The 19,473-nt window shown below is 38.5% G+C and overlaps 1 protein-coding gene across 11 annotated transcripts in view; it reads left to right on the forward strand.

Moving 5' to 3' along the window:
• Window positions 1–933: 933 nt before the first annotated feature.
• LOC114357039 (ELKS/RAB6-interacting/CAST family member bruchpilot) overlaps window positions 934–19,473 on the forward strand; it is a 42,388-nt gene continuing 23,848 nt past the window's right edge. For 3 of the 11 annotated variants that reach the window (XM_028310454.1, XM_028310455.1, XM_028310461.1), the window contains exons 1-9: window positions 934–1,081; window positions 8,723–8,834; window positions 9,374–9,429; window positions 10,561–10,824; window positions 11,980–12,147; window positions 12,906–13,052; window positions 15,714–16,459; window positions 17,210–17,420; window positions 17,890–18,042. In XM_028310454.1, coding sequence (XP_028166255.1) covers window positions 941–1,081; window positions 8,723–8,834; window positions 9,374–9,429; window positions 10,561–10,824; window positions 11,980–12,147; window positions 12,906–13,052; window positions 15,714–16,459; window positions 17,210–17,420; window positions 17,890–18,042 — 1,998 coding nt within the window. In that variant the 5' untranslated portion in view covers window positions 934–940. Of the gene's footprint in view, window positions 1,082–1,277; window positions 1,306–8,722; window positions 8,835–9,373; window positions 9,430–10,560; window positions 10,825–11,979; window positions 12,148–12,905; window positions 13,053–15,713; window positions 16,460–17,209; window positions 17,421–17,889; window positions 18,043–19,473 lie in introns of those variants that run through there. The other 8 variants (XM_028310456.1, XM_028310463.1, XM_028310459.1 and 5 more) reach the window with 5 other exon arrangements.

Here is a 19,473-nt window from a genome sequence, read left to right on the forward strand (position 1 = left end):
ACTTCATCTCTTTGAGATTATGTGATGTAGGTAAGCTAGACTTTCAGACATTTGAAAGATGGAAAAAACTTACACCGTTTTCAAGGATCTGCTCCATTGTAATACGAGAACCACGATGCCCCTAATGTGCACAAACGAGTTTGCAACTACGCGAACTAATATCGCTTTCTCTTTGACGACGATACTATGGGGCTCTGCCGATATTGCGAGCATATTCCCCTGGCTGAATATTCGTTTGCGTTTTGATGAACAGAAAGTTCTTTTAGGCAACATTATTGTGTTTATTAAATTTTTAGCGTTAAGAGTCGCATCTCAAACTAATTTGAAAATTATAAATAACTTGAAAAAATCGAACTGCCTAAGGCGGGAATTGAACCCACGATTACGGCAAGCGGAAGGTCGTGGGTTCAATTCCCGCCTTAGGCAGTTCGATTTTTTCAAGTTATTTATAATTTTCAAATTATTGTGTTTTATGTAATTTGTTGATATTGATAGGTTACGTTTCGCATTCGTTTGCTGTTGTTCAAGTTGAATTGTTATTATTATGGTTAAGTTTGACCATTTGACAACTTAGGTAAAAAATATATCTTAGCTATATTTTCTGTATTGCGAAATTTCTTTCTTTAATTTTATCCTGCGAAAAGCAAAACATGACACTTGATTTTAATTTTAAGTGAACTTAGATTTCCTAACCCGTCTGGCAAGCATGAGGAGTTTAGGCATAGTTTAGGAAATCCTTTATTTGCCTCTGTTTATTCGAATTGAGTCGAACTCCTGCAATGATCTGATGATAATAGTAAATAATAGTCCCAAAAGTTTGTTTTAAGAAATATTATACTAAACCCCTTCAGCTACCCTATTATACTTAAATCAATGTATCTTCTTTACTCAACGTGTCTTTCTTTACTAACCATTTCCCTTCTCCTTCCAGAAACAAGCAATGCTCGTCAGACAATTGGAAGAAGAACTAAGATTGCGCATGCGACAGCCGGCGCCGGAGTTGCAGCAACAATTAGAAGCGCTGTATGCTGAGAACGAACACCTGCAGAGGGAGATAGCTATATTGAGGGACACTATTAAGGTGAGAGAGACGAAAATATACTGTCAGTATTGAATAGGATTACTGTACCTCGTGTATTAGAGGTAAACCAACAGCTGCGGTGGAAGATAGCTATATTGAGGGACACTATTAAGGTGAGAGAGACGGCTCTATTAAGTTCGTCAGCATGAGAGTAGTTAGAGAAATTGGACGTGAAAAAACAGCAGCTGTAGAGGGAGATAGCTATATTGAGGGACACTATTAAGGTGAGGGAGACGACTATATGTTGTCAGTACTGCATGTAGTTAGAGAAATTTAACGTGAAAAACCGCAGCTGCAGAGGGAGATAGCTAGCGGGACACTATTAAGGTGAGAGAGACAACGATATGTTGTTAGTACCGCATGGGATTACTGTAGCTCGTGAATTAAAGCGTGTGGACGCACAGGGTGACACACGAACCAATCACATAGCTCTATTCAATGCTGTGCGTTCCATTTGCTGCCACACTTAAGGCTTGGTATTTCTTCTAAAGTAGGTATTTCGCGCTGTCAAAATCTGCGCGCGCAATTCTTCGCCGAAAACAACGCGTCAAAGAGCTCCTGCCACAATTTCCAGCTACACAGTATAGAAATACGCAGTTGGTTAGGTTAGGTTGACTTCCTTCCCTTCAAGCGTCACACTCACAACACTTTCTAATAGAAATCATATCCAAGTGATACAAATTAAAACACCTTTCAGACTTTTTGGGAATATATTCTAGAATCGAATAAATATAAAATATAACTGCAGAAGTAAACACTGTTCAAAGTGGCCGTGGCGTCGCCCGACCTTCTGGAAGTTCTGCGCCGGCTTAAAGAATTTCAAGATTACGTCACCCGACCTATCGGTAGGCCCTTGGGAGCTTGAGCGATTGGAATTTTTTTTATGATAAGTTACTCTAAGTAGCGATTATTTAGAGCTTGGATAATAAATTTAATTATAGTTGATGCAATTCACGAAGCTTTGCATGTGGTTAATAACATTAATCAGTATAGGTACGCATCAATTTTGTTCAGTCTCTTTGTTTATTAATAAATAAAAATATCATACTAAAATTGCAGAAACATATTTGTTTGTATTGGTCTGGGTGTTTTCTTTCTATAATATGTATGACGTATGTACGGGGTTCTGTACCTATCGAAAATTGCTATAAGCATCACACGCGGTTACCTGCGTACCTCTGTGCACTCATGGGAGTTTAAGCAGAGGTCCCTAGAGTTTGACTTTGAGCTTTGTTTATAGTCATTACGAAGCAGACTGATGGGAAACTGCACTGTCTTGAATTCGAAAGGGTAATTTGACGGTGTTTGGGGAATTCTAGGAATAAATACAGAGTCTCCTCATTGAGATTGAGACATTTCAATTTGAGATTTCACTTGACATTGAACACAATCTGAAATGGAGTTTTCAAACACTTGTAAAAATAAAAAGTAATTAAATCAAAGGCACTAAGTAGTATTGATATCAACTTCGAAGAAAATGACTGCCAAAATTACTTTCTACCCGTTCCACACGTCTTTCATGAATTATATTAAGGTATTGTTAAACTAAATTTCAAGTAGATTGAACCAAGGAATCACTTTGTCCCATACAAACTTTGCCCCCTTTTTTCACCCCCTTCATTTCATGACCCCATTTCGGAAAATCTTTTCTTATGAGATGCCTACGTCATAAAAAGAACACACCTTCCAACTTTCAGGTCTCTACGATATCCGTCAGTCATTTAGGACAAAGCATTTTTATTAGTTGTTCAAAACTCTATCGTTCCAGGTATGTCATTGACAGGAGGGCGCTACTATCTTAATGGGTTATTCATTAGTCCACTTGACATTTCAGAATCGTTTGACTTTAGATACCTAAGCGATTTGATATTCGGAGTCTTTTAATGAAATCAAGTTCTGAAATAACTTGAGGTGTTGTACCCGATCAAGCTTTTCATTGCAGGACAGTTAAATAGTTTTATTATTAGTTTCTTCTCTAAGTCTTAATTTGTCAGAGTAGGTAAAGGCTCCATGAGAGCAAAATTTAGCTTTATAATAGTTTTTAATTTTTTTCTTGAAATATTTGACGCCTTGTAATCTCTTGTAATCTCTCGTTAATATAGGTCCACACAAATAAAGAATGTTTGACTTCGACTTTAATAATTATGCTCTTACATAATTATAAATAAACTAGCTTTCCGCCCGCCGCTTCGCCCGCGTGGAATTTTTTGGTTTTTATATAACTTATTACACTCAGATATAATGTGGCTTTCTATTGGTGAAAGATTTTTTAAAATCAGTTCAGTAGATCCCGAGATTACCCCTTACAATTTAACAAATATACAAACACACAAACTTTACCTCTTTATAATATTAGATTATAGATAGGTAATTTGAAACCCTATTTTGTTTTATTCTTTTTTTTATTTTAAATATTTCACGATCCAAACTAATATTTACTGTAAGTAAATGCTAAATAGTAAATATTAGTTTGGATTGTGAAATATCCTACTAATATTATAAAGGCGAAAGTTTGGATGTCTGGATGTCATGATGTCTGGATGTTTGTTACTCTTTCACGCAAAAACTACTGAACGGATTTTGTTGAAACTTTACAGTATTATTGTTTATAACCCAGATTAACATTATGACGATATGTGGCAAATAAATTTCAATAAATAAATAAGACGTGTCTAAAAGCGCCATCTATCGTCATTGGTTAAAATCTACAGCACTGGACAAACTACGGTATGACGTTCGTAAATATTCATTCGGGGGAAACCGTGAAACGCCATCTATCAACATGGGTAAAATGAGGTAAAACATCATATCTAACGGGGGTAAAACGAGGTCCACGCGAACGAAGTCGCGGGCGGCCGCTAGTTTATAATAGGTAGCTTTCCCTCCGCAACCTTATTGGTATTCCATGTATGTGTCTTTTAACCCACTTGTTGCTATCGTACTTTTAAAAGGACACCGCATAAATAAAATTATTATAAACAATGAGGGTACGTAGAAATAAAATGTTTATGTTCATTCGATACGTGTTGAGTGTACAAAGCGCACACTTAGTTCATCGTTCGTGTAATTCGTTATGTAATATAATATTTATTTATTTGGAAACAACTGTTTACTATGGAGAAATTCAGTATGTTTATTTAATTATACAAGCATGCTTTATTCGTTTATTTCGTTTAAAACTAAGTAGAAAAACAATATGATTTTCAAATGAAATTATTATTTTACTTAAATTTTTGCAAAATACTTGCATTTTGTGCAGTTTTAATTGCCGTTCTTTTAAACGACCAATAGCAAATTGTACTACTATCGTACGTATTCTTTTTAGATCGCGAGATAAGGCAAGAAATCGGCCTTTATTTATTTATTTATTTATTTGAACACCAACAAGGTTACATTGAGGCTTCACAAAAGTAACTATAAAAAATGACACTTGTTAAATGCAAACTTAATTATAGGTGAAAACATCATGCGTTAGAGACTAAAGCAACTGCAATTAGGGATTAAAAACTAAAAATTATCATTGAATGAAATAGTTTTAGAGCTGGAAGAGGACGACGAAGAGGAAGTGCCTGATTCTATCATTGTTTTGCCACCTGAAACATGCAACGCTGATGTTACTGACGAGGATTCAGGTGATGAAAACCAAGTAACTTTGCACAATTTGCCTGGGTCGTAGCTGCGGGCACAGGCGGAAATCTGTTTTCATATAAAAGAGAGTAGTGAAGATGAAGAAGATGATAATATGCCGCTCTCTTCGTTATTAAAACGCAGGCGTGTTTTATCAACAGAATCAGGACACAGTTCTGTTGCAAGTTTATCGAATTTGACTTCAGAATCGGATGTAACTGTTTCAAAAAACAAACGATACATTTGGCTGGCGCGAGATATAAATCCATCCTTCGAGGCATGGCTTGATATGCAGACTGCTGCTTTGCAGTTTTGAATTAGTGTTTGGTGAAGACAAAGGAAAAAATCGTACTTCTCATTGATTTGCCACAGATTAGACATGGCTTTACACAACTCTTGGCAGATTTATAAAAATAATAAGGGCACATATGATTTTCTTCAATTTCGCAGAAGTGAACAGCTCTACTGGAAAGTTATAAAAAAAACTGACCGAAAAGCAACACGAGTATCTCAAAATTTCCGTGAAAATTCACGCTTTGACGGAAAGGACCCTATAATAAGTTATAGAGATAATCAACTGCGCTGTTTTTTATGCCATAAAAAAGCTAACTTTTACTGTCCTAAATGTAATGTTACATTGTATCCCAAATCTTGCTTTGAAAACTTCCATACTTCTCAATAAATCTATGTTAAGCTGAAAGTATTGGTTCATTTTTCTAGTCATTGTAATAGCAGTACATTTTGCTAGCGTCCTTTTAAAAGAACGCCATTTTCCGAAATTTCCAAGCGATGGATTTTTTTTTTAATATTTTTTTCGTCCAAGTAGTCGCATTTTGAAAACAATATGTGAAATTCATTCAGATCTGAGGTAAAAAGATGTTTCAGGAACAACTGGGTTAACTGAGTTCTGTTAAACATTTCATGTAAAATTTGTCCAATTATAACTCTATTTACATCTGCATCTGTAAGCAAGGATTCATGTTCTCCAGCCCAGATGCCGAGTAAACAGAATCGTCTTTCAGTGACGTGCAGCTGCCCCTATATTTGACCCACTGACCCAATTTTTTATTATTTATTTGTGTCAGTGTGCTCTTCTAAAGAGTGAAGACGATTGTATGTAGGTACTATTAAAATGTAATTTTAACTCATTGGTTTTGTCTCATNAACCCACTTGTTGCTATCGTACTTTTAAAAGGACACCGCATAAAAAAAAATATTATAAACAATGAGGGTACGTAGAAATAAAATGTTTATGTTCATTCGATACGTGTTGAGTGTACAAAGCGCACACTTAGTTCATCGTTCGTGTAATTCGTTATGTAGTATAATATTTCTTTATTTGGAAACAACTGTTTATTATGGAGAAATTCAGGTATGTTTATTTAATTATATAAGCATGCTTTATTCGTTTATTTCGTTTAAAAATAAATAGAAAAACAATATGATTTTCAAATGAAATAATTATTTTACTTAAATTATTGTAAAATACTTGCATTTTGTGCAGTTTTAATTGCCGTTCTTTTAAACGACCAATAGCAAATTGTACTACTATCGTACGTATTCTTTTTAGATCGCGAGATAAGGCAAAAAATCGGCCATATCATTGAATGAAATAGTTTTAGAGCTGGAAGAGGACGACGAAGAGGAAGTGCCTGATTCTATCATTGTTTTGCCACCTGAAAATTGCAACGCTGATGTTACTGACGAGGATTCAGTTGATGAAAACCAAGTAACTTTGCACAATTTACCTGGGTCGTAGCTGCGGGCACAGGCGGAAATCTGTTTTCATATAAAAGAGAGTAGTAAAGATGAAGAAGACGATATGCTTTCTTCGTTATCAAAACACAGGCGTATTTTATCAACAGAATCGGGACACAGTTCTGTTGCAAGTTTATCAAATTTGACTACAGAATCGGATGTAACTGTTTCAAAAAACAAACGATACATTTGGCTGGCGCGAGATATAAATCCATCCTTCGAGCCATGGCTTGATATGCAGCTGCTTCGTAGTGGATTCCGCTACAGTACTTTGAATCAGTGTTTGGTGAAGATAAAGGAAAAAATGGTACTTCTCATTGATTTGCCACGGATTAGACATGGCTTTACACAACTTTTGGCAGATTTATAAAAATGATAAGGGCACATATTTTATTTTATTTTTATTTTATATAGTATTCATTATTGAGCAATTACATATTTGATCCAAATAGCGTCCTAAATCCTCTTTAGGTTTGTCTAGACACTATTGTTATCTGTACAAATAAAAACAAACGTTTTAGTATAGGCATTCACAACACTTTCACATATACAAAATATTATTTCAGCGAGTGCGCACTACGATGACCAAAGATATGATTTTCTTCAATTTCGCAGGTGTTGCAACAGCTCTACTGGAAAGTTATAAAAAAAACTGACCGAAAAGCAACACGATTATCTCAAAATTTCCGTGAAAATTCACGCTTTCTACGGAAAGGACCCTATAATAAGGTATAGAGATAATCAACTGCGCTGTTTTTATGCCATAAAAAAGCTATAATTTACTGTCTTAAATGTAATGTTACATTGCATCCCAAATCTTGCTTTGAAAACTTCCATACTTCTCAATAAATCTATGTTAAGCTGAAAGTATTGGTTCATTTTTCTAGTCATTGTAATAGCAGTACATTTTGCTAGCGTCCTTTTAAAAGAACGCCATTTTCCGAAATTTCCAAGCGATGGATTTTTTTTTAAATATTTTTTTCGTCCTAGTAGTCGCATTTTGAAAACAATATGTGAAATTCATTCAGATCTGAGGTAAAAAGATGTTTCAGGAACAACTGGGTTAAAATTTACAAGTTATATAGGTATTATTGAGCTCTAGTGTAATTTCAATGAAATTAGGGGTCAAAAAAGTTTTAGCCATATTTAAATAAAAAATATACATTGATTTCTCGCAAATTATACGTGTGTTTATTTGTAATACTATAATGTTCTCAAAAAATATAAAACCAATATACTTTTGTACAAAAAAAATATTACTTTTTGAGTAAACAGTATAGCGGTCCCACAGACCGCACGTCGCAGACGGCGTGACAAAAAAATCACGTCGTCGGTTAAAGGTTAACTTATCACTTCATTTAGAACTAGAAAACGATTCTAAGAACTCCACATGCATTTCTTGTTCTTCAATAGACAGATGATCAAGATAAAGAGGTATTGTAAATAAATTGCTCTTCCAGCATTTCAATGGAGAAGTTTCTGATGTTAAAAACACTATATTTCTCTGAATGGGATTAAAATATATACCAAAACTAAAAGACGGTGAAGTTTTTTTTTAAATCGATAAAGAAATATCTGAGAAATAAATTATTTAAATTACCTACATATTTTCGCGTGGAACTGAAACATAGGCGGTGCTGTTCTTTTTGTATATGNGAGTCAACTTCATCAAATCGTGTTTCCATCCGTTAATAGCCCTAGAAAATATCCTCAACTATGCCCAAAAAAAATCTTAGCCTTTTATTTTACTGTTTAGTACCTCAAAAATGAAAAATGAAAACCTCATTTTCGCCATTTTCTCTGTTACCCGGCCTTAAGCAAGCATCGTTTGTGAATACGGATGATAGGGTGGTGATGGATAGTAGCATATAAAATACAATAGTTGGTAGGTATGTCCTGCTACTGCTGGACTAAAGTGTGCTGATGATGAGTCTAGGCAGCTATAGGTTCGTCAAAAAGCTGTCTTTTCTCAAGTAGAGAAGGGTCCAATGACAGTTTAACTTTTCCCCGGGACTAACTTGACCTTCACTGGTTGGGATTTTATTGGCAGCCAAGCTGTAGATCCTGGCTATACAGGAGTTGCAGCGGTGGGAACGAGAGGTGGGAATAGTCCCGTTGAAGTAGAAAAAATAGACAGCTTTATGATTTTCTTTAGTCGATAAAGTCGATTTTATTTACTTAATTAATTGCGAAATGGTTTTTTATAATAACCACGGCACGTTGAGTACCAGGCATTAATTAACAAAATTTCCACAGGAACTAGAGCTACGGATCGAAACACAAAAGCAAACCTTACAAGCTCGAGATGAAAGCATCAAAAAGTTGCTCGAAATGCTACAGAATAAGGGGATGGGTACGTCGTTACTATGTAATTATTGCCTCATTTTTTACCTAATTTAAGTAGCAGCCTTAAAGTCATAGCACACTTATCAACTCGGATAGGGATTAACACCGTATCGCCTTTCAAAGAGCTGTCAACCGCAAGGCGAGGCGTTTACGTTACTGTGCGGATAAGTATCCGTTGCAGTACGGAGTCTCATACAAAGAATACTGACCGCCTCTAGTTCATACGGTTACGATCCGTCTCCGGGTTGATGAATGTGCTTCGTCCTTTAAGAAAAATGTAATATTTAGTGCTTATTAGTGAATTCTGCGTTTTCAGAATTATTTGCTGACACTTTGCCAATTGAATGAAATTTATACAAATTAAAGACTAGAGTTATTACGAAAAACTTAAACAGATGTAAAAACACGTGTTTAAATTCCATACTAAATGTCAATTTAAACAAGAGTTCAACGCCCGTTTATCTTTTTGTAATAAGCCCCTAAATCTTTAAGATCGATTAATTGAATGAAATTAAAGGGCAATATCTGATAGGACACAATGTAACCCTTTCACACTTTCAGGGAAAGAGGAAGAAAGACAAATGTTCCAACAAATGCAGGCCATGGCGCAAAAACAGGTAATTATCGATGTCTGTCCCGTGGTGCATGTTAGCTTAGCAATTAGCTTGGTTAGTAAACTTCTCAGTATATACCCCACTACTGGGAACTTTACTAACACTACAAACTTTCCTGCATTACGATTAGCTAGAGTATGATGTGCACGTCACTACGCTTCCTTATGTCTAGTTAGTGTTACTATCACATGGGCGTTTTATTTTGTGATACCTTTATCATCGTCACTGTTTCTGTTAGAATTGCTCTTGATAGTTTCATTTCATTCATTAACTTGAGCGGAATGTGTCTGTCGCGAAGCCTTATGTGTTCTACGGCCATTCGTCGCCTTCACTTCTTGACAAATCTTGCTTTCTCACTTCCACGGTCTTTCAAAGCCTCTGTGACACTCAAGCTTGTTCCCCAAGCACTTTTCCTTTTCTTACTACCCTCCTTTCACACGTCAACAAATAAAAAATTCAAAATTTAAACAAACGTTAACCCAATTCGGCCAAAACACACAGACGAAATTTTAAAATCCACACAAAACACGACCAGATTCACGACATTGCATGTTTAGCAGCTCATTAAGTCCCCGTCACACGAACCTTAGACCGTCTCGTAAATTTTGTTATTGGGCATTCAGTTGAGCAATCATTAAATTAGATGCAAAATTTTCTTTTAACCGCCACGACCGGGGCTGCGGCGTCTCCAACGCGATTCAGTTGCAACTTTCAAGCTTGACCGTTCATAGGCCGCAAATGGAGTCGGCGTCCCAACAGTTTGCCGTCACCACAGGGCGTGGATCTTGTGACTGTGATGCATGGTGACCAATGAAGCAACCGCATCCACGGTGCTTATACCAATCGCAAGACCTTCTAGCGGAAGACATCGCTTAGGGCTAAAATTTCGGAACGCTATCAAAATTCAGTAGCTAGGTAGGCTCTAGCCTCGAAGGTTTGCAGCGTACCGACGCTAAGCTTGCGATCACCGTCACCGTGTAGCACGCAAGGGTCGCGCCCTGCGGTGGGTAAATTGCCGGGACGCGGCCGCCCCGGGAGGGACGAGACGCGTCGCCTGTTGTAGGTAGGTTGTAAGTTCGAGCCGCCGTCGGGCGCGCGGGCGGCGGCGGCGGCTGACCGTGACCGTGATGGCAGGAGCTCAAGGCGACGGCGGACACGCTGCGGGCGCTGCAGACGCAGCTGGAGCGCGCGCTGGCGGCTGCCGGGCTGCCGGGCGGCAGCGCGGGGGCCACGCTGACGGCCGTGCTCGAGACCAAGGAGGCGCGCATCGCCACCCTGGAGCGCCAGGTCGCCTTGCTCGAGAGCGAGCTGGCCGCGTACGTGTCGCCGCCGCCGCCCTCGCTCGCGCCCTCGCACGCCTCGCTTTACGATAAGGCCGACCCTCCCTTCAAGAGACAAGTAAGTTTCCTGCTGAACGACGTCCGAGTGATGAAGGACGGGCGCACGAGCGCGCCGCCGGCGCGGCCGCCGCGGCCGGCCCTGCGCGTGCATCCGCGGCCCTCGCCCTACTATAGTGCCACCACTCTGTGACTCCGTCGCCGACGGGTTACCATGTCAATTTCTCGCTTTAAGTCCGAACTTAGCCGAAGTCGCCGACTGTGTTGACTCGTAATATTTTTGTGTGAACTTGTTCGTTGTTAAAGCTATTTTTATTGAATAAGAGGAATTATATTCTTGAAAGATGTCGAACGAGATATTTTTGTTAAGTAGGGCCCTAGGCGATGCGAGTATATTTTAGATGTAATGTACGGTTAGATGAAACATGTGAGATTGACGCTGACACCAAATTGATGATTATAGATAGACTGTTTAAATATAAAGACTGTCGAGGTCGTATGCATCGAATTAACTTCGAGTAACTGTTTAAAGTATTCGTTGAAAATGTTTGATTTGATCATGTTGTGCTTTCGGTGTGATCGCAAGTCCGCGCAGCTTGGTCCCGGCATCCACATCACGACCCGACCTCTTCATGTAGTCGTCATGGATCATCCGTTTCTCTCACAGTACGGTAGATAAGTGTATCACAACATAGGCGCCCGTGCATCTCCAGATGTTTTCTCAAGTTTTGACATTAGATCGTCTGGAAAGCTTTCTACCGTCATCGAGCCTTCAATCTTTTCCATATTATTAGTATTTAGTATAGAAAGTTTTCCAGCAGTCCATTCATGATACGGATTTAAAGTTAAGATACGTCGAGATAATTATAAAGTTAAAGTGTTGCATGTAAATAAAGGAGTAAATGAGAGAATGTCGAAATGTCTTCCATGGCACACCAAACCGTGTTCCCAAGGTGCTGGAAACATTTCGTTTGTAACTAAGAAAAGCTTGTGGTGCTTCTCATGGTACTAACATCACCTGTACCTCTAACGACCATTACCAAACCAGTATTTAGTAGATTAAAGTTTTTAACATCAATATCATTTTCGCCATCACTTTTGCCTTAGTAGATAGTTTTTTCTTGTTGGTTGATGATGTTGATATGTTCTACTAACGGATGTTTGGATTTGTCTAATTTTATATCGACTTTTGGATGGATGGTGGATTGATGAGCAGTTGGATGAGTTCCGATTGGAGATTCAGCGGCGGGACCAGGAGATCCTGGCGATGGCGGCGAAGATGAAGGCCTTGGAGGAGCAGCACCAGGACTACCAGCGCCACATCGCCGTGCTGAAGGAGTCTCTGTGCGCCAAGGAGGAACATTACAGCATGCTGCAGACAGACGTGAGAAATTTCTTGGATTTTGTTTTAGTGAAAGATAGATGAGGTGTGTAGTCCTTACTCACACTATATGTATTTAGACTATGTATATTTAAGACTACGAAAATTTACAAAGAATCTGCATAAATTAAAGAAAACTAAACCCTCATTAGCTGCATCTAACGTCTCCTTTTCTATTTTCTCAACAGATGCTTTCTTTTTACTTGTTCTAAATATTTTGATTCTAATACACCTTTAGTACTAACTAGCTGACCCGGCGAACTTTGTTCCGCCTTAATGGCAATAAATAAGCAGACTTTTTTTTATTTCGAACGGGATAAAAAGTATCCTATGTCCTTCTCCTGGCTCTAAACTACCTCCCTGACAATTTTCAGCTAAATCGGTTCAGCCGTTCTTGAGTTATAAGTGGAGTAACTAACACGACTTTCTTTTATATATATAGATAGTAGTCGCGGGAAAAACCTGAATGCGGGCAGCGCAGGACCGTTCATTTTGGAAAACCTTGGGAGGAGGCCTTTGTCCAGCAGTGGACGTCATTTGGCTGAAACGACACGAATAGTTTTTTTTGAAAGAAAGAAAGAAAAATAATGTATTTGGTTCAAAAACTGTTTAACATAATATCACATATTTGACAGAATACAATTTGTTGAGCCAAAATGGCACCTACTCACGTTTATCACGGTCTATAGAACATGGAAACTTTTGGAAACCTTATGATCAGTGACATAAGTGCTAATATCCTAATAAATTTTCTTATTTAGGTGGAGGAACTAAAAGCCCGCCTCGACGAGAAGAGCAGAGTGGTTGAGAAGAAGACTGCGGCGGCTTTGGCGGCTGCGCACGAGTTGGCCGAGCTGCGAGACCATTCAGAGATCAAGGATCGGAAGATCAACGTGCTGCAGAGAAAGGTAAACCTTGGGTGAACGGTGTAAAGTTCAATATTGTAGACTGATTTGCTGTGATAGAGCAATGAAAGCTAGATAATGCTGTAGTCTGGTCTGTGAGTAATGTTGCTGTCGCGCTCGCACACTCACTGCGGGCACCCGTCGTACAGTCGCGTCAGCAATATAATTACGCGCGAGCGATAAGGATGGGTAGATTGGGATCATTGGACAAAATTCTATGTGCTCACGGACCAGGCTTTAGAGAATACTATAAAAGGTACGTGCTGCAAAGAAAGGTAAACCTTGGGTGAACGATGCAAAGTTCAAAATCGTAGACTGATTTGCTGTGATAGATAGAGTAACAAGAGCTAGAGAATGCTATAAAAGGTATACTTCTGAGGAAGATACCTGTGTACTAAGTAGATTGAAGCACAAATAATTTTATAGCCATTCACTTTATGATTGAAATAATATGTAAAATAGCTTGAACTACAGATAAAAACGTCCTGAAAAGTCAGGAAAATTGAGTTATGTTAGAGAATTATTTCCAGTTGTCTCAATGACACGAATAACTCTGGAATAAAATACACTGTCTTAGATAAAGATAGATACATAATTGCAATGACTAGAGCCGTATTGTGTATCAAGTTAATATGAAACTATTAATCACACTTTATAAAGAAAAAAAATATTTTCTTAAAGTAACTTTAAAAATTTAACTGCCTAAGGTGGGAATCGAACCCGCGATGGGTTCATCCGGTGTCTAAGTAGCTCAGATGGAAGAGCAATTGTCTGGCAAGATAAAGGTCGTGGGTTCGATTCCCACCTTAGGTATTTAAATTGTATTAACTGATAGATATCGTATAATTTATTTACTTCATGTTTAAAATATGAATATTCATAGAGCACCTGATATTATTACAGAAGTACAAAAATATTTTCGTCCCATCTCCTCCGTTGCGTAAGAGGCAGTAGCTTATTTACCGACTTTGTTTGCCTTCTCTCAGGCGAGTCTATTGATTTTCGATTCATCGTTCTCGATTAAGCTTCTAAGGACTTGATCTCAGTTAAAATATCTCGATTATCTCAGACATCGTTTAGCATAAGTGTCTGGATATTGTCATAAATATTCGAAAGTTTCGAATCGAAACTGAAGATAAGTTACGGTTGGGTTCGGAAGTTTCTTACATTTACAAGAATATTATTAGACTATTTTCACTCCTTAGTGATCAGCCATTGCTGATCTTACAATCTTCATATTAGGTACCTACTTAACTTTTAAGTGTAGATAAACTTGTTATTTTGACATAATTTCCCATACTGAAACTGTCAATGTGTCAGACTTTATTCTTCAGTAGGTAAATATTATACGACGATTGGAAAATCTGCCCTAAGATAAATTGTTGTTTATGCGAAAAGGTATTTGTAATTGAATAATGTTTTTTGTTGTGATTTGTTTCGGAGAACTGTGTTTACCTATATCGTTTACTATTTTATTTACTGTTATTAAATACATATTTATTTACGTGTACTCGTATGTGATCATTTTTATTTAAGTATCTGTAGTAAATTATCCTATTAATTGCCGGCCGTTTGGTGTAGTGGTTCGAAACGGACTACTATTCCGGAGGTTGCAGGTTCGATTCCCGCACAGTACAAACATTTGTGTGCATGAACATATTTATTTGTATTAGACTGGGTGTTTTCTATGTATAATATGTATGTATTAACAAAAAAAAAGTATTTAAGTATGTTTATATCCGTTGTCTAGTACCCATAGTACAAGCTTTGCTTAGTTTTGGACTAGAAGCGCAGTGTAAAATGTCCAAGGATATTATTTATTTATTATTATTATTTTATTTGTTTTCTTTCATAGCGTAATATTTATTTTACCCTTATTCCTACATAGCATAATATGGAATTTTCATAATATTCGTTAAAATCCGTGACCAAACCTGGGACCCTAGAAAAGTATCACTTTTTGATTGCTCCCAAAATGGAATCTCTTCACGGAGCAAAATGTAGCTCAATAGAAAAAAAAACGGAAGGCCTAGCGAAATTACCATAGTCACTTTTTGCCATTTCGGGGGCTGACCTTCCTTTTTTGCGCGGAGATTTCCATCTGTACATTTGACGGTTACGTTCTGGAAGTTCGTATACCGTCTTCATCATTTCATTTCAAAATAATAAAAGTTTGTTAGAAGGTAAGTTAATGCCGGTAGCTAATAACCCCACTCTGTATACCTGAGCTGTAAAGTTTTCCAATCAATTTCCCCTGGACCGTGTTGAATCGTCGACATAGTTTAGATCAAACGAACTCTCATTTATAGAACTCCCAACTAAAGCAATGGGGTCACCATCGGAACCAATAAATCTGAATACAGATTTTAACTTATGATGGATGTTTTGATCTGGAATATTATTGGGAGATACAACAATACTGGGATGGAATAAAAAAGATTAATGGCGCCTTTGGCCTAATATTTACTTTGTGTTCAAGATTTGTTTGTTTTGTTGTGTAGTGCTAGTGATTTTGTTATTATTTTTTCTGTAAGTTGGCTATTTGTGTTGGTGTTATTGATTTATCTCTGTTGAAGGTATGTTTATTTTGTTTTTTATCATTTTGTTTTTATTTTTATGCTCCTAGAGTTTGGTGTAGTAATTAATAGTGGACATCATTTTCAGATCGAAAACCTCGAAGATCTCCTCAAAGAAAAGGACAACCAAGTAGACATGGCACGAGCTAGACTCAACGCCATGCAAGCCCACCACTGTTCCTCCGAAGGCGCCCTATCATCCTTAGAAGAAGTCATCGGAGATAAAGAGAAGCAAATACAGCAATTGAGAGAACAACGCGACAGAGCGGAACATGAGAAGACCGAAGAAAGAGAGCTACACGAGAGAGAGCTAGCTGAGTATAAGATGAAACTGCACGCCCTTGAAAGTGAAGTCGAAAAACTTGGTGCGAGACTCGAGAGAGCTTCGGCTGAGAAGGATAGGCTTGAAGCTAAGCTGGAGAGCTCTCAATCTGAGCTTGGGAAATCTAAAGCAGAGCTAGATAAGGCTGCAAGTGAAGTGGGTCGATCTGGTGCTGATTGGGAGGCAGCGAAGCAGCGCCTGGCGAGACTTGAGCTTGAAAACGAGAGGCTTAAGCACGAGCTCGAAAGATCGCAGACTACGTTTGGAAGAAGCACGTTGACTACCTCACAGGAACTAGACAGGGTGCAAGAGAAAGCTGATAAGAATGCAGCAGAGTTGAGACGAACTTTGGCCGAGCTGAGAGTGACTCAAGCGGATGCGGAGAGAGCCAGGTCTGAGGCTAGTGGACTTCAGGACAAGTTGGAGAAGTCTCAAGGCGAAGTGTACCGTCTGAAGGCCAAGCTTGAGAATGCACAAACTGAACAAGACAGTCTCAAGGAAGAATACGATCGGTAAGTTATACTATCGTAGTTTTGTTAGTAAAGGTTTTAAGCCTCTGACTCAGTCGTTATAAGGATAGCATGACGATAGTGGGGCAATTCGTTCTCATCAAATTAGGACAGCAAAAATGTCAAGTCTACCAATTTTAAATCACCGCATTCTTGCTGGCTATGTGAATGTGACAGAAGATACTTTAAGCCATAAAAACTTCAAAGTTCCCGCTAATTAGGAAAGTTTAGCGTCGAGACTGCCAATTAAAATTGATCCAAAATTCCCCTAATGAGGTAAAGTTACTTTATTATTATTAAAGCCGAAAAAAATTCGTGACAAGTCACGAAACAGAAATTAACTACCTAGTTAATTTATAACTAGTTTTATAATTCCAAACAATTATAATCGCAATATTTTACCTCAACAGTTTTAAGAACTACTGATCGCTGCAGATATTTTTTAATTGAGTAGTTGACACCATTCCCCAAAAATTCCAAAGCACAACTCTAATTAAAATGTATTTTACCCTGAAAAACAATACGTTTGAAATACTTTACTTTCATTTGATAGAAACGGAATACTTTATCATCATACAATAAGCAGATTTCAAGTTCGCACTTGTGTTATAATTCGACTAATTTTGAGTCTGACCAGCCTATCTACGTGTACGTACATAGAAATCTTCGACGTAATTCGAACGCGTGGTATCAATTAATCTAAATAATTTAAATAATCCTTCGAAGCAACTAAGACGACATTTTCCTTACCAGACTCCAATCATCAATAAGCCGTCTGCACTCCGAGCGAGACAAAGCCATAGCCGAGCTGGACAAAGCTAGGGAGGAGCTGGAAAGAACCCAGGCAACCCTGGGCAAGGCCCAACTGCAGCAGGACAAACTGCAGGCCTCGCTCGACTCCGCGCACTCTGAGATAGACAAGGTCCAGGAGAAGCTGGATAAGGCTGCCGTTGAGAATAGAAAGGTGAGCTTTTGACATTCTACTTCCATCTGTTTTAAATTTTTAAGTATTTTTATTGCCTTCTGTTGGATAATTATTAAATCCTCCCCTACTCGTCTAGGCCAAATCCTCCATTTTCCTCTGGGGAAATGGAAATGCAGTAGAAAATAAATGGCCTGATGATGATGAATCATTTATATCAATACTGAGAATCATTTTACAAAGTTATTTTATATGATTTTTTGTTTCGCTTTTGATAGTAGGATAAAGAATCTATTGATAAAGTAAAGCATGAGTATAACTGAAACTAAAATGAAGAGTATTATCTACTACTAAAACTTGCCTATTCTGGAACCCAATTCGGACCCTTCACTCTTCTAACTCACTCACTCAAATCATTCGTGTTCTTCTTCTCCTATTTAATTTCGGATTGTCCCTCCTCATTCTAAAGCGTCAATTCTATTTCAAATTAATACATTATATCACTCCACAGCTGCAAGTAGACCGCGAGAAGCAAGCGTACGACTTCGAGTCCCTCCAGTCCCAGTTGGACAAGGCACTGGGACAGGCAGCGCGGCTCCAGAAGGAACGGGACACGGCCCAATTAGACGCTGACCGGTTCCGGGACAAGCATGATAAGGCTCAAGTAAGTGGAGTTTTTTACCAGGTTTATTCCAGATTCTTTCTTGTAACTTTTTTTGGTGAATGTGGTGGTACAAGAGTTGTAATAGCATACCTAGCAGTAACGATAGAAGTGAATGGTCTTCTTAGGAATTTGAACAGCTAGATACAGTCGACAGCACGTCAACATAAACACTGTAGTATCTTACGCAGTTGCGATAGGGACGACTTTGCAACGAAAATGTAAAGTCTGATGTGCTGTCGACCGTACATTTGAATCCAGAATGAGGTCATTATCTCTTTATTTACAATTGTGTATCATTTAGGAATTACCTACTTCTGATGCTTATTTTTAATGCAAATATCGAATGTGTTGTCCCATGAGGTAAGCAATGCTGTAGCTAAAAAAATATATTGGGTTGATCTCTGAGACAATAACTACGGTAATGTATGAATTTCGACGAAAAAGTTGAATGTACGATCTTAAAGGTCGTTAGTTTTAACGTCGTATTACCTATACCAACAGTCATATGAGAAATTGAGCCTAAACCTAAAAACGCGCAATGTTTCAATACTCACTCACTCATATCAGCTGAGAATCATAATATTATTCTGATTAGCATTAATATTCTACCAAAGATCTCGTTACTACCGTTTGTTTGGTCAGCCCGTACCGTGATAACGTTAACAAATCTTTATTGGCTCCCAGCTAGGGTTGCCAGGTGTCCGGCTTTAGTCGGACATGTTTGGCTTTTAAGGACGTGTCCGGCCAAATTCTCCTGTCCATGGCTGCAGGGCCTTATGAGCTAACGTATTGAGGGCCTCGGAGGACACCAAAAAAGGACAAAAAATTTATTTCTTGCGTATTCAAGCCTGGCGGGGTGGTTGTACGAATGAATGTCCGGCTTTTAAAGTAAAATGTAAAGTTGCACAGCGTGCTATGGAAAGGGCTATGCTCGGTGTTCCTTTACGAGATCGAATCAGAAATGAGGAGACCGACACAGCCCGATGGATTAGCAAGCTGGAGTGGTAATGGGCAGGGCACATAGTATGCAGAACTGACGGCCGATGGGACAGCAAGGTTCTGGAATGGAGGACGTGTACCGGAAAACGCAGTGTGGGACGTCCACACACAAGGTGGACTGACGACATCATAAAGGTAGCAGGGACGCGCTGGACGCAGGCCGCTATCGATCAACATGGAAAGCATTGGGGGAGGCCTATATTCAGCAGTGGACGTCCTATGGCTGAAATGATGACGATGAAAGTAAAACTTCCGGCCAAATTTTGTGTTTTGGACCTGGCAACCCTGCTCCCAGCTGTTCTAACACAGAATCCCCGATCACAACTGACCGGATTATGCTAATCGTACGCAAATGAACTTAACTGCTGTTACGGCGGTATTAACTACCGTTTTAGAGGCTGTAACCGGTAATGAAGGCAATAATTAGCGATC

This window comes from Ostrinia furnacalis, unplaced genomic scaffold (genome assembly GCF_004193835.3).
Source record: "Ostrinia furnacalis isolate ACB-3 unplaced genomic scaffold, ASM419383v2 OfSCF3022, whole genome shotgun sequence".
NCBI lineage: Eukaryota > Metazoa > Arthropoda > Insecta > Lepidoptera > Crambidae > Ostrinia > Ostrinia furnacalis.